Source organism: Vulpes lagopus, chromosome 14 (genome assembly GCF_018345385.1).
Source record: "Vulpes lagopus strain Blue_001 chromosome 14, ASM1834538v1, whole genome shotgun sequence".
NCBI classification, from domain to species: domain Eukaryota; kingdom Metazoa; phylum Chordata; class Mammalia; order Carnivora; family Canidae; genus Vulpes; species Vulpes lagopus.
The window spans coordinates 5610029-5636863 of record NC_054837.1 but is presented as its reverse complement, the minus strand read 5'-3'; the positions used below and the strand labels follow the sequence as shown (position 1 = coordinate 5636863).

Below are 26835 nucleotides of genomic sequence, written 5' to 3'. Positions count from 1 at the left end.
CTACCGAGCATTTCATAATGTGACTGTTTCATCAATTGTTTATTTAGGCTAAATTTTTTCTCTTTCACAAACAGCGAAAAAAAATCTTTTAAAAAAAGTTTTATTTACTTTAGAAAGAGGGAGAGAGTGCTTGTTACTTTTATAATAAACTATATTTCCATATAGATAAGGGCTTGTTTCTAAACTATGTGTTTTCGTTGGCCCATTTAAAAAATTGTCACATTGGTTTAATTATTATAGCTTTTGAGTATACGTGGTGGTTGACAGCCCAAAACCATAGTTTTTGCTGTTTTTTGAATGTTTTTGACCTCGAAATATTTGTGTCGTGTGAATTTTAAAATCAGTTCATCAGCTTCTCTCTTGAAAATTATTGTTGAAATTGTCATTAATTTACAGGTAAGTCTATCTGGCGACACGTATCCTAGCATCCAGGGAATTTTGGTCAATCACACTTCTCTTAGTTTTCTGGGCAAAGTACAATCCATTTTTACTATTATAAATTATTCTTACTAACCAAATGTTTTGCAAGTGCTATGCTTAAAATCCTTCCCCAATTTTTCTACAATTTCCTATATCTGGTGCCTCCTCAGTAGCAACAATTGAAAAACTGCCCTCTTGTGTGTTACAAGCTAATAAGTATTCCCTACTACCCTGTCAATTAGCTACTTATTAATTTTGTCTTTATTGAGAAAATGATTTAATTTTTATACAGAATAAATGGATTTTTGGTTCTCCATCAAATACAACGGTCTTCAACGTATGGTGCGTGTCTCTATTAAACAAATAGATGTGTTTGGATTTTCAAGGGTAGTTCAGTCGAGAAACTGTATTTCTTGATGCAATCTAATTATTTTAACCCAATTTGCCTGGTGTACAGATTTTCATCCTCACAAGGAAAAAAGCAGTCTTCACAAAAGCAAGAAAAGAGGCTAATTCTAAATGAACATAAAACCCTGCGAGGAGACTCCAGCATCACTTGATTGGTGCCGCAGGTACATTTGTTTGTTTTCAAATATCACTTTGGAACTTTCCATATGTCACTGACTGTAAAACGTCCCTGGTTATGGCATTTTATTAACTCCTCAGTGCCTCCGAGGATAAAATTCAGTCCTTGGAGGGGCCTTCTGGAAGACCTGGAGACCTTCCATCTCCCACACCAGACAGTCCACTCATTCATGGATTTGTTTACCAAATCAATCCTTTGGTTTCAATAAAGTGGGCACATTAGTTGGTTTTTTGGTGATTTTGCTTTCTGTATATGGGCCACTACATGTCTGCCTGTCCAACTCACGGTCATGCACCCACACTCACAGTTTCGGGTATTGTCCCCTTTTTGCTCTCTGATAAGCTCATTCTTCACCATGGCCTTGACATCGGTCATTTAGGGATCTGTGTCCAGGTCTTTGCTGCTCCTCCTGCCCTCTGCTGAGCTTCTGGAGGGCAGATAGTGTGTCTGATTTGTCTCTGTGTGTCCTCAGGGTCCAGCAGCGTGCCTAGCATCTGCAGAAAAGCGAGCAAAGAGGACTTGTGGGGGGCGCCTGGGGGCCTCAGTCGCTGAGGCATCGGCCTTCGGCTCAGGTCCTGATCCCGGAGTCCCGGGATCGAGTCCAGCATCACCTGCTCACTGGGGAGCTGGCTTCCCCTCTGTCTCCCTCTGCTGCTCCCTCGGCTCGGGCAGGCAGAGGCAAGGGAGAAGCGGGCTCCATGGTGGGTGGAGAGCCTGACGCTGGACTTGATCCCAGGACCCTGGGATCATGATCTGAGCCGAAGGCCGAGGCCTCACTGACCGAGCGCCCCCAGGCGCCCCGATAAATAAAATCCTTTTTAAAAAAGTACTTGAGGGGCAAATGAAGCCAAGTGCATCTGCCCAGGTGATGCAAGCAGTGCTTTCTGCTTCCCCTTCAGAGGAAGAATGCCAGATTCGTGGTTTCTTAATCCAAACACATCTATTTGTTTAATAGAGACACGCACCATACGTTGATTCCCGACACCCACGGCCCTCGTCCCGCGGCTTTCCTAGAATGCTAACCTGACATCTGCGCACAAGGTTAAATCAGGTGGCCCGGCTGGGGTGGGGAGGGAGCCGTCACTCCTGATTGATGACAGTGCACTGGGCCCTGCGCCCCCATGGCCTGTGGCGTCCCCCAGCCATTCTCAGGGTCACTCCATGTCTGCTCCTCACATGGAAACAGCCGAATGTTCTGGGGGGGGGGCATTTTTAAAGGATGAGCTTGTTGTTACTGACATACTGACGTAGAGAAAATTATTTGGAAGAAATGTACAGTGACCACCACGCACGTGCTCCAGCACTACCTTGTGTCACCCTAAGGTGCTCCCGGCAGACTTTCTTGCTGATGATTTTAGCCACAGTGTGAGCGATGTCTGCAGGCCTGCCCGTTGCAAAGCGATCTCCCTTTATTAGATGAAGTCCCGAATGAAGGGCGGTGTGGCATTGTGTCTTCCTGGTTCAATATCCTGTCTCCCCCCCCTACTCCCCGCTCTGCTCCCTGCAGACGGTGGGTACCCAAAAGGATGCTGTGCAAGGAAGAGGTCGGCTCAGCCACAGTTTTTCGAGGCAGAGAAAGCCTTTACACTGTGACTAAAGCAATGATTTCCCATTAATACGAAAGAACTTTGAAGGTTCCTTCCCCTTGCCCATTCTTATTACGGCTTCGAAAACGCAGCCCCATAGAGCACAAGTGGCGAAGATAAAGACGGCACTCGGGCATGTCAGCTGTGAACCTGGGAGTTTTAATGTCCTGGAATTACTGTAGGTTCCGTGGAACTTTTTTTTTTTTTTTCACTGACATAAAAACAAATTGTAATTTATTTTTGTAATAAATGACTAGATATGCTGAGAAAAAAGAATTTCCAAGTAAATGTGTCCTCACTGAACCAGAAATAGTATGTGAACTCTTCGGCTTACTATGCAGTTTTGGTTGGACACCAGGGGGAAAAAAGTGTTATTTATAAAAGCTCGAGAGACTGTCAAAATATAGTGCTCTTGTGCTCTTTATCCCTAGTGATGGTTTTTTTTTATTTTTACATGGGGCTCGTTCATTTCAAACAGCATGATAGAAGCACACCTTAATGTCTCCATCGACAGAGGCAGGTGGTGAGGATTGAGACCTGCGGTAAATTTATCACATCCTTTATTTTCTTTAAATTTATTTTTTTAGGATTTTATTTATTTATTCATGAAAGAGATAGAGAGAGAGAGAGGCAGAGACACAGGCAGAGGGAGGAGCAGGCTCCAGGCAGGGAGCCCGACATGGGACTCGATCCCAGGTCTCCAGGATCACACCCTGGGACGAAAGTGGTGCTAAACTGCTGAGCCACCCGGGCTGCCCCACATCCTTTAAAAACGTACATATGTCATAATGTTTGGCTTGTCCTCGTAAAGCATCAGACCCCGGTGAAGTTTTTATTAAAGATATTTAATAAAGCAACAGAGGTCAAAGGCTTTTAAGGTAAAGGAGAAGTATTGATAATGAGTGTGTAAAGGAAGGACACAATCTCAAGGACGCGGTCCTTCTGCCTTGTGTTTTGAGCATTTTATCACACTATGGGACAGTTGTGTTACGTAGGCATTAGACGGATGGTTCTGAAAGTCAGGGATTACAGCACTAGGTTAGGCTTACAAATCGGGTATTAAACCTTCTGTGTCGAATGTGTGTAAAAATAGGTATTAATGGACAACTCTGCTTACATGAGTATGATAGTTATGAGGAAAACACAAGGAAAGGTAACAGCGAATGGCTGCCTCTCTAAGGCTGGCCTGGCTAGCTGGGGCACCCAAACATCTTTTTGTGCTGTTTTTTTTTTTTTCTTTCTTTTGTGCTTTTTGAATTCTATATCATGCATATCTATTTTCTTAATTTCATAACAATTTATTTTTAAAAAAAAGTCAGTCCGGGTGGCTCAGCGGTTTAGTGCTGCCTTCAGCCCAGGGCGTGATCCTGGAGACTGGGGATCCAGTCCCACGTCCGGCTCCCTGCATGGAGCCTGCTTCTCCCTCTGCCTGTGTCTCTGCCTCTCTCTCTCTCTCTGTGTCTCTCGTGAATAAATAAATAAAATCTTAAAAAAAAAAGGTCCCAAGTTAGATGAGTACAGTTTGTGTCACTTAAAACAAAACAAAACAAAACAACAAATAAGCTAAAGCAAATAAAAAGCTAAACACAAAGGATTTGCACTTTTTCCCCTCCCTTCTTCTCAAATATTTGACTTGTACCTAACCCTGGAAGGTAATATGATGTAGGGGCACTTAATTTCCATGGATGGCAACAGAAATATCCAATTAATTAATAAAGATTCAAGATTATGAAAATGTATTCCCAGAGCCAAACAAATGATCAAATCCAGGAAATCCTGTCAACTATTATTACTATGTCACAGATGGGACAACTAAGGATCGGCAGGTGAAGTAGTTTGCCCAAGGTCACAGAGCTAGTTTGCGACACAAGGTCAACTGCATTAACATGTCTGCCCTGGAGCTATTTAAACTAGGCAATGGTCCCAATGCTTTGTAAAACCTACAGTTGGGAAAATTTAGGTTTTAGTCATAATAAGATACGACTTTTAAACATTTAAACACGTCTTTTTTGGAAGAGAGTTTGTCATACTCAGAAGGTTATGCATACTGTCATGTGCTTCATGAGAGCCGTCTATCAGTTATAACAACTTTTTATGTCCCCAGGTATCTGCAATGTACTAAAGTAGTTTCACTAAATATGACTCTTGTAAAGTCAGGCTTTTAAGAGTGGTAAAACAGTTCTAGTGTTTTTAACGGATTTTTTTTTTTAAGATTTATTTATTTGAGAGAGACAGAGCATGAGCGGTGAGAGACAGAAGGAGGAGCAGATTCCCCGCTAAGCAGGGACCCGATGCAGGACTCGATCCCAGGACCCCCAGATCATGACCTGAGCCGAAGGCAGATGCTTCACTGACTGAGCCCCCCAGGCGCCCCTTTCATGGATATTTTTTAATGACAGTTGACTTCATGAGTTTTATCTTGTTGTCTCACAAAGTACCACAATCTTAGAGACTTAGAGCAACACTGCATTCTTCTCCCATAGCTCTGGAGGTGAGAAGTCTGGGGGTAGCATGGCTGGAGTCCCTGTTCAAGGACTCGCAAGGCCGAGATCTACCTGTCGGCTCTGCTGTGTTCTCCTCTGGAGCTCGGGGTTCTCTTCCAAGCTCTTGTGGCTCACAGGACTCAGTTCCTAGACTGAGGTCCCTACGTTCTTGCTGGTTGTGGGTCAGTGGTCACTCTCTGCACCTCAATTCCACTTGTGTTCCTTGTCATGCAGCCCTTCTGTCTTCGAAGGCAGCAGTGGAGAATCTCTCTTGAGTCAGAACCTTCTCATGCTCAGAAACCCCATCCCCAGGAAGAAAGAGCCCAATCCCTTGTAAAGGCTCACCTGATTGATTTTATCTTATCATCACCAGATGGTCTTCTCTTAAAATCAACAGACTCAGGACCTTAATCACATATGCAAAATCATTTCAGAGGAGTGCTTTGATTTTAGTGTTTGAAGAAGTGGGAAAGGGAACAGATACACCCAGGGTGGGACTGTTGGGGCTATCTTTGAGTTGTGCCTGCAGTATCTGATGAGCTTGGTGAATGTAGTTTAAGTACCACCACCACCACCCCCTCGGAGCCTCTCCACTCGGCCCCCTGCTGGGCGATTTTCAAGACTCAAAGCAGGGGGAATATTATCACTTTACATATATTTATTTACACAGGCTCATATTTAAGTGACAGCTTCTTGCTTTTGTCTTGCTTCATTTGAACCTTAAAAGATCAGGTGCAAGAGAATTTAGTATCCATACGTAGTTGGGCAAACAGGCTCGGGGAGATGGGATTACCTGCGTGAGGTCACATAGCCTTGCCCATCTCTATATTCCAGAAGGAATATGCCATAATTCAAGGTCCTTAACAAATGGCAGACTTTGATTACTATACTACTTCAGGAGCATCATCTCTTAGTTCTTACTTTTATTTTTCAGAATTTCTAGGAAACATTTTCTTTTCAAACCTGTAGACGAGATAGCAAAGAATATCATAAATGGCAATGCTCTTCCAGTTTTATGCAGCACAAGAAAGAGCTCCATACACAGCAACGGGGCCTGAGATCAAGCCTCACATTGCTCCTATGGGAAAAAGCATTTCTGTAGGAATGTATTTTTTTTTTCCCAAGAAACATAGCCTATGATTTATTAGGTAAATGCAATCAACAGAAGCTAATTATGAAGTTTAACTGAGGTCACATTGCGTTTGCTGTTTGCATGTTCTGTATGACTAATGCAGATGTGGATGTTTCAGGACTTGGAGCTTTTATCTTGCCTGAAGTGTGACCACACTCAGGGGCCCAAGAACGTGCTTCAGAAGATAATGTGGAAGCCGCAACCAGTCTGATGTAGGATTAACTGAAAATGCTCTAAGCTTCCGTTAATCACCAAGTATGTGGCCATCTTTATAGGACCATTGGACTCCATTTTAATTTTCCTTTTTGTTTTTAAAGATATTTTTATTTATTCATGAGAGACACACAGAAAGAGGCAGAGACACAGGCAGAGGGAGAAGCAGACTCCCTGTGGGGAGCCGGAAGTAGGACTTGATCCCAGGACCCCAGTGTCACATCCTGAGCTAAAGGTAGATGCTCAACCACTGAGCCACCCGGGTGCCCCCCATTTTAACTCTTTCTTGTCAAATTTTAAACTCAACTGAAGTTTAGGGATGGATGTTGCTCTAAACAACAGGCTGGTAATTTTAACATGTGGGTCACAGGGAAAGTGGAATTCTATAGAATTCTCCAAGGTAGAAAGGTGTGTGGGCCCAAGGTAGCTTCCACTGCCCATCTTACGAATGCGGGAAGCGGGTCCCTAGGAGGTTTAGGGACTTACCCAAGAGCACACAGCCTGGGAAGTGATAGAACTGAGACCTAAGCATAGATATTTAGGTTCCAAGTCCAACACTCCATTCATTACTTGCATCCCCTGATGGATTGCATCGCCAGCAATTTTCTGCAAATACTGTCATTTCGTAACCAAGAGAAGTGTTTAGACATAAAGTAGTGGAACTGGAGAGGTGGTTTCAATCCCTGCCTCCCTTCCCACCCATGGCAACCACTCCAGAAGCTCTGACCTCTATCCCTGTTTTCCATTTCCCCAGTCTGTCCTCTGCTGCCATCCGTGGGACCTCACTCAAACCACCAGCTCATGACTGTTCTCTTTGCTCTGGATCCTGGGAACGGGTAGTAAAGTCAGTGTGGTTCCACGGGGTGGGGGTGGGGGCTATGGCAGTGCTCCATCTGCTCAGCGGCGAGTAACTGCTTGAAATTACACCAATGACATCTTTTTGGGAGGAGGAGCATTTTATCACTGATGTTGTTGAGTACGTGTGGCGCACAGTGATAACAAAAAGCAAACTGACTTTTAGTTTTTAATTTTTTTTTTTCATAGACACTGTCCTCCCATTGCCGCCTAGGATACAGACCTGGATTAAAAGACAGGAATCCCCCAGGAGCTACTCACATCTATAAGGCTCCAGGTCCTTTATAAAGTGTTTCCTTTTGGTGGGGGTGTAGACAGGCAATGCACCATCGTAACATTTTGAAAGAAAATGTACCTTTTTTTTTTTAAATTGAGGGGTGTGTGGGTGGCTCAGTTGGGTCAACATCTCCTTTTGGCTCAGGTTATGACCTCGAGGGCCTGAGATCAAGCCCCACATTGGGCACCCGGTTCATGGGGGGATCTGCTTCTCCCTCTACCCCGATGCTCGTGCTCTCTCTCTAACAAATTCTTTAAGAAAATAAAAAAAATTAAAAACTTGAAATCAGGTATGAAACATAGAGTAGATCCCCAAGTATCACAAGGAAAGCAATTTTGTCAAAAAGACTGCTGAGAAGCCAGAGTCTTAGAGCTTTATCTGGGTTCATATGAGGTTTTAAATTTAGTAGGTTCCCATTAGCAAAGAACTTCTAGTTTTGCTTGTCACTGGGCTCATGGAGAAGTGGACATTTTAATACATTTCAGGTTGAAGCTGGCTGTGTAGGGATTAAGACAGCCTCGGTCAGGCCTGGACATTGTGGCCAGGGGCATAATCCCTAACCTGGCTGAGCATCAGTTTCTCCATCTATAAAATGGGAATGAATAATACTACCTACTTTATAGAGTCATTATAGGCATTAAAACCATTTGCATAAAGGACTTGGCCCTGTGCTGCCACAGAGTAAACACTCAATACACACTCATCATCACTTTTGTTCCAGTGGCCAAAAGACTGTGAATTTTTAATTCTTAGAGGTGTTTTACTCTGATACAAAATTCAGCATATTTCCTTTATTTCTCTCCCACGGGGAACATGGAAATCCTGGTGCGGGTATTTCTGGACATAACCTCACTTCATCGGAGTTACGATTTTTATTTAGCAAACTTCTCCAAGGGCACTAGATGGCGACATTCTCCTTTAAGAAAAAAATAAAAAGGACAGAACAAAATAAAACTAAGGTTTCATTAAAACTTTTGCTTTGATAGTTGAAACTCACTGCTACAGATTTAAAAGCAAACAACCCGGGGTAAAGCCGCGTCTCTTGAATACTAAAGGCTGTCAGGATCCCAGAATTTCTAGATTTTTCGGTGTCAGGCTAGGAGCAGCATGTTAGGGAAAGCACTCAGTGTGGAGCACCGGGAATTCTGGACTCACACTTATTAACTTAGGTGACCTTGGACTTTACCTTTTAAGATCTGTTGTTTTTTTTCCCTTTATAACATGAGGTGATTTGGTTAGATGATCTTTGACACTGTTTTCAGCTCTGAAACGCTAGGATTTTTAATAATTCAGTGTTTACTTTCCTGCCAGGCTTTGTGAAGCGTTCCTTGTACTCTAAATATTTGTGAAGCCCGTGGACAAGATTTAATGTCCCTGGGTGTCAACGTTACTTCGGTTACTGCTGATGTATTAAAAATAAGATTAATTTTGGAAGATAAGGATTTATTTAGGGTTTTGAGGTGTGTGTGTGTGTGTGTGAAATCTTGGTCTAAATGTTCCTTTAAAAAAAATAAGCAGGACAAACATTTGAATATCTGCATGCAAAATATAAAACTCGAAAAGAAACTTGTCCAAGAGTCATTTTAAAACTATTTCTCTCTTTCTCCCATTAAGTGGAGCCTCTGTTGGATTTTCGAATGTGATAAGGTTTTTCCTAACGTGTTATTTCAAAATGCCAACTGTTTTGAGCGTTCCTAAAAGGATCACAGCAGTTTAAATTGCTGCATAGACAGAAGCGACCACGTAACATTAACTATCAGAAGACCCACAACGCCTTCTCGAACACGTGTAAATAAAGCCAGCTTTGCGCACCGGCTGCGATTAAGAAATTCAGAAGTGGCTTGAAATGTTTTTAATTTAAAATAATCAGAGGAGTGGACCTGACAGTGACTGCTAAAGAAATCTCCAGAACAAAATATATTTAATGATTTATTTATAAACCGAAGGCTGCGCCTGCTTTTCCTTAGGTGTTTCAGACAAGGTAGAAAGACGATTTCTCTTTTCTTTCTTTCTTTCTTTCTTTCTTTCTTTCTTTCTTTCTTTCTTTCTTTCTTTCTTTCTTTTCTTTCTCTCTTTCCTTTTTTTTCTTTCTTTTTTTAATGAGTAGCCAGGGATTATATAGTGATCTTTCTTAAGGAAAGTCACTATTTCAGAAAAAGTCCTTTGGTATCTTTGTCTGCGGCTAGTTTCTTTCCTTTAAAAAAAGATTTACTAACGTGTTGATCATTACCTGGAGACAGGCTCCTCCCACAGTCACAGATAAATGATTTATGTGATGAAACTGCCGCTCTTTGTGGCACACACGACAGATAAGAAAAAGAAATCCGAGGCATTCGCCAGTCCTCCTGCTCACACAGGTAGAACAATCCCTTTAGCACGAGGGGGTAGATGCACAGGTGAGGGGAAGACACCGATTGGCGCAGTTTCCCCCTGGAGGGCGAGCCCCGGCCCTCTGAGGTCAGGCCAGGTCGTGAGATAATCCGGTTGCTCAGTATGCACATTTTAGCCGCAGCAGATGAAATCGGGGTTCTGACAAGTTTACAACAGAATCCCCCGCCCCCCCAAAAAAACCTTTGGCTCATCACCACCTGCATATTCATTCAACTTTCCCAGCGGCAGTTCACTGTTTCCAGCAAAATTTCATGCTGAAAAAAAAGTTGGAATTGCAAGCGCTCTGTCATTCCTGTCACTTGGGGTCAGGAGCACAGACAGGGCTGCAGGAGGAGAAACGCGGACGCCCCCCCGCCCCCCTACCTCATCCAGGGCGGAGGGGAGGTCAGAAGTGCAAGCAGCGGCCGAGGTCTGCAGGTCTGCAGGTTGCACCGGCCCCAGGCAGCCTCGCGTTCAGGGAACAGCTCACCCCGCGCCTCGCGCGCACACACCCCACCAAGTCTTTAGGCTCCAGTTACAAGCGCTGCGTCATCTGCAGGATCACATGGTAATTGTTGCTATTTCAAGGATCAAGTGGCATAAAGCTCCCCCCACCCCACCCCTCGCCTTTGGTACCATATAGCGTGGACGAGCGAGCGCCCCGTGTGATGGGGTGAGGGCGGGCGCCCCGGGCCAGGCCTCCAGCTGCGAGCGGGCGCGCGGGGGGCTCTCCGGAGCGGGCGGCCGAGGGCGCGCGGGAGGGGGTCTCCGGGGAGGCCGGGCAGCTCTAATTGGTTTCTCAATGAAAGATAAGCACCCGCTCCCCCGGGCGCCTGGGGACTAGCGCTCGGCCTCGGCTCGCCGCCGCTCTTAGACGTCCGCGCCGCCCTCCGAGCTCGCAGCGCGCTCAGCAGCGGGGCCCGCGCCCCGGCCCCGGCCCCGGCTCCCCGCGCCCTCCGCGCCCCTCCCGGCGCGCGCCCTCCGCGCCCCTCGCCGTCCGCCCGAAGTTGCGCCCAGGGGCCCCGGGAGGACCATGAGCGAGCTGGAGGAGGACTTCGCCCAGGTCCTCATGCTCAAGGAGGAGAGGATCAAGGAGCTGGAGAGGCGGCTGTCGGAGAAGGAGGAGGAGATCCAGGAGCTCAAGCGGAAGCTGCACAAATGCCAGTCGGTGCTGCCCGCGCCCTCGCCGCACATCGGGCCGCGCACCACCCGGGCGCAGGGCATCTCGGCCGAGCCGCAGACCTACCGCTCCTTCCACGACCTCCGACAGGCGTTCCGCAAGTTCACCAAGTCCGAGAGGTAGGCGCGCGCGGGGAGGGGCGCCGGGGCCCGCGGAGGGGCTGCTCTGGCTCCCGGGGCGTGGGGGGCGCGGAGGGCACCCACAGTTTGCAGGCGCCGCTGCTCCCCGCGGGGACCGGGCAGGGGCGCGTCTCCGGCTCCGGGCTGGGGGGCTGGGGGGGCTGGGGGGGCTGGGGCCCGGGGAGCTGCGCGCTCGCGGTCGCTCCCGGCCGCTGCGATGTCAGCAAGAAAGTGCAGAGGAGCCCCGCTCTCTGGGCGTTCGCGTGCGCTGCTGTGACCCCCCAGGTGCGCCCCGGGCGCGGGGTGGGCGGGGGACCCCTCGCGGGCCGGGCTGGGGCCCCGGGCGGGCGGCGCTGCCTGCTGGCCGCGCTCCAGCCGAACCCTCCGGGCAGAAGTTGGGGCGACGAGGGGGGCTGTCGGCGCGCCCCCCGCAGCCCGCGGCCGGTCCTCCCCGGGAGCTCGCGCCGCCCCGCCCCGCCCCGGCAGCCGAGGCGCCCATCGATCGGCGGCTGCACTCAAGCGCCTCTGGACGTTGGGGAGGAAGCGCCGGCCCCAGGCCCATTACGGGCTTTTAGTTTCTGGAAGCGCATCTCCGGGATATTGAATGTTCCATTAGGCGGCCTGCCCTGCCCTCGGCGTGCGCCGCCCGGAGAGTGAGCTGGGCGCTCGGGGGACCCCGCGAGCCCCCCCGGCCCCGGGCGTGTCCACCCGCCGCTTCCAGGGCTCCGGGGCCCCGCCCTCCCCGTGGCTCCCGGTGGCCCCGCGTGGCTCCCGGTGCACCGAGGGCGGCTGGGGGAGGGGAGCCCGGAGGCCGCGCAGGGGTGAGGAGCGGCTCGCGGAGGGCCGGGCGCTGGGAGGGGGCGGGACCGCGGAAGGACTGGCCTGGGGCGCTGCGCGGTTCTGAGGCGCGGTCCAGGGGCCGGGCTCTCGCGGCCACGCCGCGCACACGGCACCTCGTGGCCCGCCGCCGTCGGAGCCCCGCGCGTGGGACACGACGGCATCCGCCCTCCCGCCGCCCGCCGCCCGCCGCCCGCCGCCCGCGGGGTCTGGCTTCTTGCAGGGGGCGCGGGCCGGGCTGGGGGTGCTGCCCCGGGGCACAGGCCGGCTGGGGGGATGCCCGGGGGCACAGGCCGGGCTGGGGGGTGCTGCCCCGGGGCTGTGGCCGGGCTGGGGGGGCTGCCCGGGGCTGTGGCCGGGCTGGGGGGGGCTGCCCCGGGGCTGTGGCCGGGCTTGGGGGTGCTGCCCCGGGGCTGTGGCCGGGCTTGGGGGTGCTGCCCCGGGGCTGTGGCCGGGCTGGGGGATGCTGCCCCGGGGCTGTGGCCGGGCTTGGGGGTGCTGCCCCGGGGCTGTGGCCGGGCTTGGGGGTGCTGCCCCGGGGCTGTGGCCGGGCTGGGGGATGCTGCCCCGGGGCTGTGGCCGGGCTGGGGGGGCTGCCCGGGGGCACAGGCCGGGCTGGGGGGTGCTGCCCCGGGGCACAGTTCGGGCTGGGGGGATGCCCGGGGGCACAGGCCGGGCTGGGGGATGCTGCCCCGGGGCTGTGGCCGGGCTGGGGGGGCTGCCCGGGGGCACAGGCCAGGCTGGGGGGGCTGCCCGGGGGTCGGGTGGGGGCTGCCCCGGGGCTGTGGCCGGGCTGGGGGGCTGCCGGGGCGGGGGGCGCCGCCGGCTGCGCATTCCGCGGCCGCAGCCCTGCCCCTGGCTCAGCAGCTGGAATCCATCTGCCCACCTCCTTAAGGAGCCACTTCATCAGCGGTCGCCGGCAGCTGCTCGCCTCCAGGGCGGACGGGCCGGCCGGGGCTTTATCGCATTTTTGGAATTGCAGACTGCTGCGTCCCGGCCGGGCCCCTCGGCCCGCACCGCCCCCCCAGGAAGCGCCCCCCCGGAGCCGCTCTCACCCGGGAGCTGGCTCTCAGAGGCGCTTTTATTCTCCTCGACGAGCCATCGCTGCAGGCATGAGAGGAGGTTCTGTGTGCAGGGGAGGGCCGGGCGGTGCTCCTGGGCAGGCTCCTGCTGCCTTGCACCCCCGCCCCGCCCTGGGGTGCCCGTCGGGGTGGGAGCCCCAAGCCCAGGCCTTGGTCCTGCGCAGGGGGGGGGGGCGGTGCAGAGCGTCTTCCTCTCCGCTCTGATTGACTGGGGGATGCAGGCAAACTTTCCCCCACTCAGCACTTCGGAATTTTTTTTTTTTTTTTTTTTTTTTTACACTTTCAAATGGGAGCCTGCAGTGTATTTTCAGCAAGCTGACTCATGAGAGTTTCAAGAATTTTGCCAGGTATAATATATGGGGAGAGGGACCCTTGGAATCAGGTGCCCATCTTAGGCTTTGCGAGACAATAGCAACTTAATTATTGGTCTGACACTTCATTCTGGTCAAGAAAGGAAATAAAGAAATAAAGTACCTGGCACCCCGGGGGGCTCAGTGGTGAGCATCTGCCTTCAGCTCAGGCCCTGAGCCCGGGGTCCTGCAATCCAGTCCTGTATCAGGCCTCCCTGCATGGAGCCTCCTTCCCTGTCTGCCTGTGTCTCTGCCTCTCCCTCTGTGTCTCTCATGAATGAATGAACAAATAAAATCTTTAAAAAATTAATGAAAAAAAAACAGTGTTTCTCAGATACAACATTTAGCAGCAAACAAGAGGCCTTCATAAGAAAAGTGTGTCTTCCACTTTGTAGATGCTCAGGTCTGGAGGTGAGCTGCTCCATCGCCTCCTGCACCCCTTGTTTTGGGAAACTGTGCTGTCCTGATGGGCTCGCTGGGCCCGCCCCAAGACCGCTTTATTGCAGAGCTAATGCTCGTGTGCCGTTGCTGTAGAGTTTGAGTGATAGCTACTCGTGAGTTCATTTCAAACTTTACTAGGACACGCAGTTTTTATACGAATGGGAAACGTATTTGGAAAGTACAGGAGTCTGGTGGGCAGAATGATAAAAGAGCTTTTGCCTTGAAGCTCTGTTTTAGAAAATGATGGCAATCTAAAATATTTACATAATAGGTGGCAAAAAATATCTCCAGCATTTATTGCCGTGGAAGGAAATGGGAGACTTCGCTAACTGTTGTAATCAAGTCAGTCCAATTAGCCAGCCTTCCATGTGTCCACAGAGGGTCTAAGGCACAATCTCCATTAAGAATGATCTAAGTATCCAAGGAATGCTTAGATGAAAATTATACTAGGGAAAGGGAAGATCTGAGTGCTCAGCAGAAGTATCAAGTGTACAGTATGATGATCGTGTTCAAAAAGCAAGCGCCCGACTTACTGCAGTCCTCATTTTCAGACCCCATGGAGATGCCCAGTAGGGATCAAGTGATTTTCTTGGAGAACTGTAGGGTATTTTGGAGGATGATGATGACATTTTGAATTTATTTATCACTCCCTGCCAGTTAAATTCAAGCATTTTACATAGTTTTCTGTGAACTCTCGATTCCCTGCATGTACATGCTCCACATCAAGATTTCCCTAATATCCACCTAATTCTTCCCCTGAGTTTTCCTCACACACACACACACACACACACACACACCTAAATTCCTTGTTTTGGCTGCCCGTTGGCTCAGAGGACTGCAAACAGTTGTTGTTTTTGAAGTAGCTGAAGCAAAGGCTGGAATCAATATCCATCTGTAATAGGGACAATAGATCAGATCCCAAAGACGTTTGAGCTATTCTTGTCACAAATCCCTTGATTCTTTCTTGGTGATGTAAATTCATCATTTGGAACTTGAACTTCCCTCCACCGGGACATGGAGGCTTTGGGATGGATGCCCTAGAAAACTCATTGCTTCTTGAGTCTCTAATTCAATTCAGGTCTGATTTAACCTTAATACTAAATCAAGGGATTTGGCCTAATTTTGATATTAGCGACTTCAATGAAATGAGTAAGTACCGGCTGAATTCTGGGCCCAGCTTCTTCATCGTTCATATTTTCATAGAGAAAATACACAGTGCTTTACAATAGCAAGGGTGATAGAGAGAGCAGATCTGAGAACTCTTGAGTCCCGAGGAAGTCACTTGCTCGAGATCCCACAGCTAGGACATGCGAGGGATGAGTTCCAAACCCAAAGCTTGAGTTTCTAGAGCCCAGGTCGTGAGCTTCCACACTCTAATCACCTTGGAATTGGGCAGGTGGGCAGGTTCCGTCGTAGTAACCAGTAACCCATGAGTCCTTTCAAATGGAAAGAAATGAACGTGTCCTAAATTAGAATAGGATTTGTGTTAAGAGTCCTACAACAACAACAACAACAACAACAACAAAAAGAGTCCTAGAGCCAGCACTCACCTGACCTTCCGAGAAGTGGCCAGCGAGCTCTAGTGTCCAGCACCCACACTTGGATGTGCTCACCAGCCTGGGGTTTCTCAGGCCGATCCTCCTCTCGGGACTGTCCTATGCCAGTCTTGCCTTTTGCTTCCCTGATGAGTAGTTTGGTTGTGCCGGTGATCTTGGTTGACTCCTTTGGACTCCATTCATTATCTCCTCTGCCTTTGCCTTGCAGACCGCTCGTGCTAATTGCTTTGTCCCTACCATTCCTCCCATTGAAAGGAATTTATTACTAAGTGACACTATATCAATACCAGTTGTCCTTTCCAGATGAACGTAGTCATAGTTTAACAGCTTCGGGGAGAGGATATTCCTTTAGTTTGCTCAGATGAGTAATATTTATGACAAGGGTTTAAGGGGAGTCAGGCCGAGGAGGACAGGGGAGGGTTTTTATGCAGGACGGCTTGTCAACTTCCTGGTGTCTTGCCGTGTGTCCCTGGGAGAGGAGAGGACAGATTCTGAGCGTGAGCACTTCACACTTCCTTCCTGTCAAAGCCGTACCCTGCTTTTAGTGATGAGAAAACTGAGCAAATAATCCCTACAGGGCCTTTCCAAAGGATCTCAGAAACAGGACCAGAGGATAGTTCAGGTTTCTTAATTTTGCATCCGCACCAGACTTGGTGAATTGATGTCTGGCACGTATCACGTGTCCGTAGTTCTTATTTAGGACCTATTCACGTTGCTTTGAGATGGGCCCTGGTTCTGGGGTCATGTACGTTTTCCAGATGCATTTGTAACATGCCAGGAATTCTCCATCTGAGTCACTGGTCTACGTGTAGGTTGAAAGTTCACATTTACCCGTGCACTCGTGAGACATTGGAGTGACCCTCACAAGACCATTTCTGACAGACCTGAAAACACAAAACATGTCGTGTCTTCCTCGTTACTGAGCGTCCTCTCTCCCCACTGTTAGGAGAGGCAGAGAGTGCATTGATCACCCTTTCTTTGCATCAGATGTCCAGGTGGTTTTGTAGTTGCTCCCAGTAGGGATCATTGTTTTCACTTGCCATGAGAATTGGCTTATCCGAGTTCAGGACCCCGTCTTATCCAGGATTCTTGTAGCTCTTGGAAGTGACCATGAGCTTGGAGATAAACCAGGGATAGCATATCCTGTTTCACAGAAGTGAAAGCTCAGAAGTTTGGGGGTTGTCAAGAAGGAGTCCTGACTTTGAGCCTACCTTTGTTGGTGTGCCACACTCGTGGGTCCCTGCAGAGACAAGGCTGTATGTGGACATGGTTGTGTGGGTGCGTGTGGATGTACGCGTACATATACCCATATGCACAGGTGGCCACTTGTTCGTATGATGACTTTTCAGAAGTTCCTCTTTTTTTGTTTGTTTAAAGATTTTATTTATTTATTCATGAGAGACCCAGAGAGAGAGAGGCAGAGACACAGGCAGAGGGAGAAGCAGGCTCCCTGCAGGGACCCTGCTGTGGGACTCCATCCCAGGACCTCGGGGTCACACCCTGAGCCGAAGGCAGACGCTCAACTGCTGGGCCACCTGGGCGCCCCCATACATACAGGAGTCCTTATTGGGAAATTCCTCTACATTGGCCCAAATCCGCTGCTTGTGGGAAAGGAAGATTCACTTCTTGGGCTGTTGTTATAAACTAGATCGTAGCACCTTGCAGTTGCTCCAGTGCTTGTGCTCGGTCCCGGGCATAGCGCCCAGTGTTGTTTCCCCAGAACTGGCTCCCGGCCCCGGCCTTTGCTGCTCTCTGTAAAAGTACCACCTTCTACTTTGACCCGCTCATGATTTTTCACTCTCTTCTCTTTGTCCCTGGATCTGCCTGTGTTGTCTCTCTCTCTCTCTCTCTCTTCTGGGTCTCGGTGTTTCTCTGCTCCAGCCTGACCTCTGTTGCCCCTGCCAGATCTCATTTCCAAAAATCATAAAACAGAAAACGTAGAACAGAGTTCTTGCCCCCAAATGCTACTCTTTTATTTTTATTTTTTAAAGATTATTTATTTATTTATTTGCCAGAGAGAGAGAGAGAGAGAGAGAGAGAGAGAGCATGCAGGGGGCGGCTGGCAGAGGGAAAGGGAGAAGCAGGCTCCCTGCCGAGCAGGGTCTCTAATGTGAGGCTCTGTACCGGGCTTGACAGGGGGCTTGAGCACGGGGCTGGGTTGGGGGCTCCATCCCTGGCCTCCCGGCAGTTTGACCTGAGCCGAAGGCAGACACTTCACCCACTGAGCCCCCCAGGCACCCCTGCTACTTACTATATCACCTTTTGCGATCTATCCTAACTTCAGACAATCCAGGTTTTATACAACTTGAATTTCCTGAAGTTTAAAAAATATCTGTTGTTCATAATGAAATATAAAATGCCTTAGAATATTTGCTCCATAAACAATGCGTGTTTCCAGAAAGTGTCCACCTTTGAAATAGACTCGTTTTATTATATAGAGACGGAGGGGAGGGTAGTCTCCCTGTTTCACCCGTTGATCTTCAACAACAAATCCCTTTTTAGACTCTTAAGCTTCCTCCTCGCTGCTCAGGAAACCTGATCGGTGGGTCCCAGCCTTTGTCGTACATCACGGTGCTTTTAGTCCAAGCCCCTCCGTATTGTTTCCTGTAGACGAACGTAATAGAAACCCGTGCTTCCTTGGAAAATAGTGTAGTTTTCAATTTAATCAATGCAAAGTTGTTGTGGACTAGAAAGTCTGAAAATGCTGTCTGTCATTTGTCCTGTCCAGTGTACGAGCTGTGTGTTTATCCTTTTTTTTTAAAAAGGATTTATGTATTTTTATGTATTTATTTGAGAGAGAGAGAGAGGCAGAGGCAGAGAGAGAGAGAGAGAGCAGACTCCCCGCTGAGCAGGAGCCCGATGTGGGGCTCCAGCCTGGACCCCGAGATCACGACCTGAGCCCACGGCAGATGCTGAGCCAGCCGAGCCCCCCGGGCGTCCCATCCTTTTCTACTGCATGTTTGTTTGACCTATTTGTGCAACTTAGTCCCAAAAGGCCAGTAGGTTGATAGGACGAGTAGACGTGAGCTGATTCTGTGATGCACCGGGACACGTGGGTAGAGCTTTGGGGTGCAAGGTGATAACCTGGTTTCATCTGAGTGTTTTACCTATTAAGCTAATCGGATAAGGTGTCTACAGGAATCACCTTGTTGGTTTGCAGTTTGCGCTTGTGGCAAAGAGGAGCCAACTATAGTTCTTAATTTAATCTCCCAGGTTTGTGGCTAACTCAAACTGTTCTTCCTTTCTGGTCCAAATTAGAGAGTGCTTTGAAATGTGCTTTAATCCTCAAACGTGTCTTTATTTGAGCGCTCTGACCTCAGCCGCTGCAGTAATGCTGCTGATAAACATCGCGGGGCTTCTGAAGATACTTGTGTGTTCGCCACTTACAAATATTTGTGGGTCTGTTTATTCAACTCTGCGCTGCTACTGTTGTCTGAGGAACAAATTTAAAGCCTTTGGGTAAATGTTAATATTTTTCTCGATGCCTTTCCTAGCCCGTGTGGTATAGGTAATGCTGATTTCGTGCATCCCACGGCCACCGAGGAACTTGCTTACATGGGCTCACAATTCTCAAAATAGAAAATTCTTTTATATATTACGTTGTAACCCCCTGGATAGACACCAGGTTTGTTTACAGCAAAAATCTCAACCAGAAAAAAAAAAAAATCTCAACCAGATAAAACCCTCTGCTCACCGTATCTACCCCCGCCCATGCTAATTTTTGGAGAAAGGGTAAGAAAAGCACGTATCTGTATGTAGAGCGTATTAAAAACAAGCAAGCAAAACAAAAACCGAACCTTCTAGAGGATAAAACCAGTTCCTACTCGGTTCAATCTCGTCTCAAAGAGTAAGACCGCTCCAAAGTGTTCAATACGACATCCGACGTCTCAGTGAGGCAGCCCCCAGCTGAGGTGTCAGGACACGCAGGGGTATGTACGTGAGTAGTTTGAGGTTGAAATGAGTAAGAGCTTCAAGACCAAAATTTGTGAATTATTTGTTTCTTGGAAAATCAGAGCATTCACAGACCTCCCTAGGGAGAGCCTTTGACTTGCATCCTGATGGGCGTCCTCGGCCGGGATGACGGATACACGGCAGGAAGTTGCACATAATCCACAGGCGGTGGTGTCCGTTCACAAGCGTGTGTTGCACATGGGAACGTCACCCCTCTTGTGAGTCACTGCAGAAAAAATGTCTGAGAACTTCTGATCTGAACCATGCCTCTAAAAAGGCAAAATCTTGACCACATGACACCCAAAGCTACTTACTTATAAACAGTGGTTGTTAGATTTACGATGCTCCGCACAGCGCATCCCCTGCAGAGCACCGTTTCCCAAAGTGGGGTGCCCGCGGTAGGGGCGGCACCGGGTGCTCGCGGGGCGCGCGCGGGAGTTTGTCTTATAGGGACAACTAGGAATTCCAGTAAGTGAGAACATGTAACAAGCACATCAAAGCCATGCTGTGCCGCTGTTACGGCTTTTTATAAGGCAAAGTTTTAAGGAAAAAAAATAAAAATAGAGACAGGGACTAGATGGGCATGCAGAGGATGGGGAAAGGTCGCTCTAAAGTCATTTAAAAAAAATAAAGTCCTTTTCACAAGGGATGCCGCTGATTGTTTTCATACCCCCCCCCCCCCCAATTTTGGAAAATTCTAGCCACCTGAGTTATTTGTGTGCTCCTTTTTGGTGGCTCTGGGGATTGCTGTCAGTTTCTCCATCCGGGTTGGAGCGGGGACAGAGAGCTTGGCAGGAACGGCGGCTTCTGTACATATGCTCTCGCTCCGATGATAAAGCAGCCTGGGTAAGGACTATTCGCTCCAACGTATCATTGGGAAGACACTGGATTTCCCCCTAGATTTATGAATCTCTTTGCCATAGCCCAGCAGGGCCCATGGGTAAATAGGACAGCCGGGAAGGAACAAAGGGTGCTGGGCCCCAGTCCCCATCCGGCCCGGGGCCCAGGGGACTCTGTCCTGGGGCATCTGCTACTACACTGTGGCTTCCCACCCCCGCCCCGGGCCCCCCTCGGATGCCGAGAGGCCTGTGTGGCCACGAAGGGCGGCAGTCGTGGCATTTGTAGCCGGAAAGACGTGATTTGTTCTTTCTTTTTCTTTCTTTGTAAAAATGCAATTTGGGAACAAGTTTGGAAGGGAAAAATCTGTAAAAAAACTAAAGCCAAAAAAAAAAACCAAACCCCACCACATTTATTTTCCTGTGTCTCTGTATTTCATCGCCTGGTCAGAAATGAGAGTCAAGGAGGAGAAAGCCTTTTTAAAAGCTGTTACTGGGAAGGGAATGGCTTAAGTGGGGAAATGAGAAAAGTAGGAGGGGAAAGGAGAGAGTATGTATGCAGGCGGGAGGAGGAGTTAGCAGCAATCCTGGGTGTCCTGGGGAGCAGGATGCAGGCTGTCCCCCTGCCCCCTGCCTACTTGAGAAAGGGAATCCTTAAGATCTGGATGTAGGACCTTTCCCAAGACAAGGAGAGAAAGAGGTGCTGGGGGAGGGGAGGGGAGGGAGGAGGGAAGGGAGGGGACTGGGGGGAGAGGGGAAGGGAGGATGGAGGGAGGAGGGAGAGGGAAAGAGGGGAGGGGAGGAGGGGAGGATGGAGGGAAGGAGGGAGGGAAGGGGAGGGGAAGAGGGGAGGATGGAGGGAAGGAGGGAGGGAAGGGGAGGGGAAGAGGGGAAGGGGAAGAGGGGAGGGAGGGAGGAGGAGGGAAGGACAGAACAGGGAGCGGAGGAGGGAGGAAGAAGGGGGAGGGGAGGAGGGAGGAAGGAGGGGGAGGGGAGGAGGGAGGAAGGAGGGAAGGGGAGAAGAGGGGAAGGAGGGAGGGAGGGAGGAGGGGGAGGGTGAGGTTTCAAGGCTGAGCACTAGATGGCAGCAGAAGTATGATAGGTGGCAGCCAGTTGGCAACGGGGCCAGTGGCGGGTCCCAAACCAGGATGCAGCTTTCCTAGTGTTGGCAAAATGTGTCACTGCGTGTGGGCGTGTGATCATTTCCCAGGTCGAGGGACTCGGGGGACTAGTGAAGAAGCCAAAGGGCACAGCTGCTCCTTGGCGGGGCCTGAACCCCAGGGGAGGCCCCAGCGTGCTGGGCTCCAGGTCCTTGGACCTGGGTGTTGGGGTGCCCGACGTTCCTGAAACCTGTTTGAGGCCCCCGGGCTCACGTCTGCCTGGGAGAAGACAACCCAGAGAAATGTTGGAAAACTAATAGAAGCAGGAAATGTATGTGGGGGGAGATAGGACTGAGATTTCCTGCTCCCTTCTTCCCTCCCCTACCACAAAAGGACGAAAAGACAATTATCATTATTGTTTCTAAAGATTTTATTTATTTATTCATGAGAGACCCAGAGAGAGAGAGGCAGAGGCACAGGCAGAGGGAGAAGCAGGCTCCATGCAGGGAGCCCGATGCGGGACTCGATCCCAGGACCCGGGGTCATGGCCTGGGCCGAGGACACATGCTCCACTGCTGCGCCCCCCGGGTGGCCCTAAAAGACAATTACTATAAAAACAGGTTACATCAGTTGTTTGTTAGAGGAAACTTCTAGTAGCTTCTAATAGGTTGTTTGATCTTCTGGGCACTTTTGTGATTCTGGGATCCCATTGAGGAGATCTTAATATGGCCTGTTGCGGGCTGAGGTCCTTCCTGGGAAAACATTTGAATAATCTGGTAAATGATTATTTATACACATTATTATACGCATCTAAATATTTGCAAGAGGGCAGCCCGGGGGGCTCAGCAGTTTAGCGCTGCCTTCAGCCCAGGGCCTGGTCCTGGAGACCCAGGATCGAGTCCCACGTCGGGCTCCCTGCATGGAGCCTGCTTCTCCCTCTGCCTGGATCTCTGCCTCTCTCTCTCTCTCTTTTGCATTTCTCATGAATAAATAAATAAAATCTTTAAAAAAGAATCTTAAAAAAATATTTGCAAGAGAAAAAGTTTTTTGTTCTCATTTTTTTTCTTCTCTGGGGTGCCCTAAATATAAACTGCCTTTCAGCAGTTTTAGGGTTAAAAGGAAGCGGTGCAGCCTGACCTACCACAGAGGGGTCGATTGTGAGTCACACCTAATGGGCTGGACATTTGGGGATCGACAGCCTTGGGGAGGGCCCTTGGGGCTGCCTGTCGGGGCTGTTTGGTGCATTCTGGGCCCCCCTTGGGACGCCCGGGGACTGGAAGCCCGGCCGCATGATGGCACCGTGTGTGATACGGCACCGAGGACTCATGTGCTGACTTTGGTCTGTCTCCGGGAGCCTGGGGTCAGGGCCAAGCTGAAGTTAGGCTTTGGGTTAAAACGAAGTCGGTTTTGGGTTAATGCGGCGCCCTGACCCCTTGGATCAGTTTCTTTGCTGAGACTGTTGGGTGGCACCGGGTGAGCCTGCGGCGGGCACCGAGCGGGTTCGGGCAGCTGAGTCCCCATCGCCTGTTGACCACAAGTGGCCTTTGTAAAAAGTACTTTGAGCTCCGCACTACGTTTATGCGCAGCTGTCAGCACATTAAAAAATGCCCTTTGGGCCAATAGTTTATATTTTTTTTCAGGGCGAGGGAAAAAATGTCATGTGGCGGGTGGCCCTGAGACGGCAGGGAGGTGGCAGGGCCGCGGGGCTGGGCGCAGCTGGGGGAGAAGCAGGGCTCCGTAGTGGTGGCTTCGGTTTTCTCTGATCTTCCTGGGTCCCTATCAACACAAGACGGATTCCTGGGATCCGGGATTGGAGGTGCCCTGCCTTGGATTTCGGGTTATCCGGCCTCGCTGTGTGGCTCAGGGCCCCACAGGGACGGTCACGGCATTGAGACAGGCCGTGGGCCTGCTGGGCTTGGGCCGTTAGAGCCTTCAGGGAAAGGTGTTGGTTTCCTTACCGTGTTTTTTTTTTTTTTTTTTTTTTAAATTTTTATTTATTTATGATAGTCACACACAGAGAGAGAGAGAGAGAGAGGCAGAGACACAGGCAGAGGGAGAAGCAGGCTCCATGCACTGGGAGCCTGACGTGGGATTTGATCCTGGGTCTCGAGGATCGAGCCCTGGGCCAAAGGCAGGCGCCAAACCGCTGCGCCACCCAGGGATCCCTCCTTACCGTGTTCTGATCTGGATATGCTATTCATTCATTCGTTCATTCATTCATTCCTGAGAGACACACGGAGAGAGGCAGACCCGATGCAGGACTTGATCCCGGGACCCCGGGGTCACGCCCTGAGCCGAAGGGTGATGCTTAATGGACTGAGCCACCCGGGGCATCCCTCCTGGATTGTCTTTTTTTTTTTTTTTTTTTTTAAAAGATTTTATATATTCATTCATGAGAGACAGAGAGAGGGGGAGACCAGGCTCCCTGCGGGGAGCCCGACATGGGACTCGATCCCAGGACCCCGGGGTCACGCCCTGGGCTGAAGGCAGATGCTAAACCACTGAGCCACCCAGGCGGCCCATCTCCTTGATTTAATTGCCAAACTAATGCTCCCTGGTTATCCCGACAGTAGACCAAACGCTCATGGGGACCTTTATGTTGAGGGAACGGCCCTGCCCATTTGGAGGTTTTGTTTCTTGCTTGTTTTTATACCAAAAGTGGGATTATTCTATAATACTCCTCAGTAAACTGCTGGGTTTATTATTATTATTATTATTTGTTTCATTTTTGCTTACTAACAGCTCCTAGGGTTCTTTCCAGGTGGGCTCATCTTGGTTTTTCTGACGCCCCTGCACTCACTATTCCATGGTGTCCGTGAACTTCCACTTACTGATATCGATGGGCACTTGTTTTATCTGTTTGCAACCGTAAACGACTGTGCCACTGATATTCTCATCCCCATTTTCTCAACTCTCTTTTATTTATTTTATGGGACGAATTCCAAAAAGTGAGAGCGCTAGCTTAAAAAAGTTGCTAATGTTCAGCGCGACTTTTTTAGTTTTATGTGATGATGCAGATGCTTTTGATGTCAGATAAATGGTCTCTAGCCCTTTCCAGTAAAAATACAAGGTACGCTAGGTGGCATGGACAGAATTAATTTTCTGCATTAAAGAAGGAATTTCTAAAATCAGACATAGGACCCTAGCAGTACCATGTGGAAACTTCTTATTTATTTCTTTTTTATACTCGAGCTACATTCATGAGAACACTCTTTTTAAAGCAGTGTTTACTTTTCAGATTTATAAAGTCCGTATGGTGCTTTTGGCTTGATTTTTTTTTTCTTGTCTAAGGTTGAAGAAAATTCTCCAATTCCTACGATGTAATGGGTTTGAAAGTAAGAATACAATAGCTTGCACATCCTGCTCTTAAATAAGGAAGGGTCCTTCTTCAAGGATTACAATGATTTGTTTTTCTTTCATCAAATACATTTTTGATACTTGGAGGATTCTGAGGAACTTGCTCCCATTTGGGAAAATAACAAATTCCAAGTCACTCAGCTACATTGTTTTTTTTTTTTTTAAAGGCTGGGGGAAGATTTGGACATATATGGTATTGGAACTACTCAGAGGAGCTTTCTTTTTATAGGATGGCAACCTCTGGTAGAGTTTTATTTTTATTATTTTTTTTTTATTTTTCTGATCATTGTTACAATACTGCGCTAAAGTTATGGAAAGACAGCTTTGCAAATATTTATTTAGATCACAATTCAGACCTGTTTAAAAAGCAATCGATCACGAGGTTGAAGCGACAACGTGAAACGCTTTTCAGGGTGTAGAGAGAGCAAATCTCCGAAATTTCAGCTTCGTCTTAGAGAGAGATGACCCCGTGACACATCTTGATAGTTAAAGCAGCGGGCTGTGGACTCGTGGACCCGCCCTTGAACTTGGGCTGGTCCTGCACACGCGGGCCCTTGTGAGCGTCAGTGAATTACTTCTCTCTCTGAGCTTTGGTTTCCACGTGTGTCCAACAGGGAGAGCGATGCTTCTCCACTTAGGCTTTCTGTCCGGGAGCTGCTGTGTGTCCGTTGGTGCCCGAACAGAAGGTGCAGGGGCCACAGGTGAAGTAAGATCACTAGCCAGGTTGTGCCCGTGCAACGCCAGGGAGTTTTAGGGAATCTTTAAAAATTTCAGTCCTCGTATGAACAGTTACAGACCCTTGTGCCGAGAAAGGATTTTAGGAGATACTTTTGTTCATTCCCTCTGGTTCATAAAATGATGGCAAGATAAAATAAAATAAAATAAAATAAAATAAAATAAAATAAAATAAAATAAAATAAAATAAAGTAAAGTAAAGTAAAATAAAATAAAATAAAGTAAAATAAAATAAATAAAATAAAATAAAATAAATAAAATAAATAAAATAAAATAAAATAAAATAAAATAAAATAAAACAAAATAAAATAAAACCAAGCAACCATCCAGAGGTTCAGAAAGATTGTGAGGGATCCCTGGGTGGCGCAGCGGTTTGGCGCCTGTCTTTGGCCCAGGGCGTGATCCTGGAGACCCGGGATCGAATCCCACATCGGGCTCCCGGTGCATGGAGCCTGCTTCTCCCTCTGCCTGTGTCTCTGCCCCTCTCTCTCTCTCTCTCTCTCTCTGTGACTATCATAAATAAAAAAAAAATTATTAAAAAAAAAAAAGAAAGATTGTGATTGGCTGGAGACATGGGGCTCGCCAGTGACAGAGCTGAGCCAGTCCTGTGCACGTCTCCTCTCTGCCATCCCAGCCCCCCCGACACCTGTCGGGAGCCCCTACACTCACAGGTGGCAGCCGGAGCCGATCGTGTGTCCGGGTGGGAAAGAAACGGGTAGGAAGCTGCTTCCATGTATTTCGAAAGTGTCTAGCATGTGGCTCTATGACCGGGCAGGTGAGGCCCGTCCCACAGGCCCCAGGGGGCACCCCGCTGGCTCCTGGACACCCCTGTGGAGGTGTCTTACAGGCCCTGGGCTGGCCTGGACCCCGCTGAGCATCCCGTGTCAGGGCTCTCGCATCTCTGGAGGATGCACGCCCTTGCCCCGGGCCACCCTGCTCCGGCTCCTGCTGCCCTCACCGCTCAAGGCCCGGAGGTGATGACCGCCTTCCCGGTGCAGCCGACACGTGGCTGGAGCGTCGCAGGGCCGTTGTCGCCGTGCTGTCACCCTGCAGGCCTGGAGGCCAAGGCAGTGGTGTTTCCTGTCTTCCCACGTCAGCAAGTGGCGGTGCCTTGGTGCATCCTCTCAGGGCCTGTTGGCAAGTGATGCTCGGATGTGGGGTATCTGACCTTTGCAGGTTGGACAAATACTACTCCAGGTTTTGTTTCTGCGGAGGCGGCTGGGGTGACAAGGTACGCGGGGAGCTGCAGGCCTGAAGCCAGCTCCTGGGCGCACCCTGCGCCCACCCCGGCCGTCCCGAGGGCGCATCACGCTGGGAGCATCGTCCTGACTTCCTCAGGGCCTGGCACAGCCCTCCAGGACCCTGAGCT

At 49.5% G+C, this 26835-nt stretch overlaps 1 protein-coding gene and 1 long non-coding RNA gene across 2 annotated transcripts in view; one reads left to right on the top strand and one right to left on the bottom strand.

Annotated features, from left to right (window-relative positions):
* Positions 1 to 8267: 8267 nt before the first annotated feature.
* LOC121475372 lies at positions 8268 to 10427 on the bottom strand. Its single transcript, XR_005983734.1, has 2 exons — positions 10307 to 10427; positions 8268 to 8468 (listed from the first exon to the last, which is right to left on the bottom strand). It is a non-coding gene; the product is annotated as an uncharacterized LOC121475372 (long non-coding RNA).
* The window catches only part of PRKG1 (protein kinase cGMP-dependent 1), a 1197769-nt gene continuing 1181280 nt past the window's right edge, over positions 10347 to 26835 (top strand). The window contains exon 1 of the mRNA XM_041728585.1: positions 10347 to 11221. Within this exon, the coding sequence (XP_041584519.1) occupies positions 10956 to 11221 (266 nt within the window). The 5' untranslated portion in view covers positions 10347 to 10955. The remainder of the gene's footprint in view (positions 11222 to 26835) is intronic.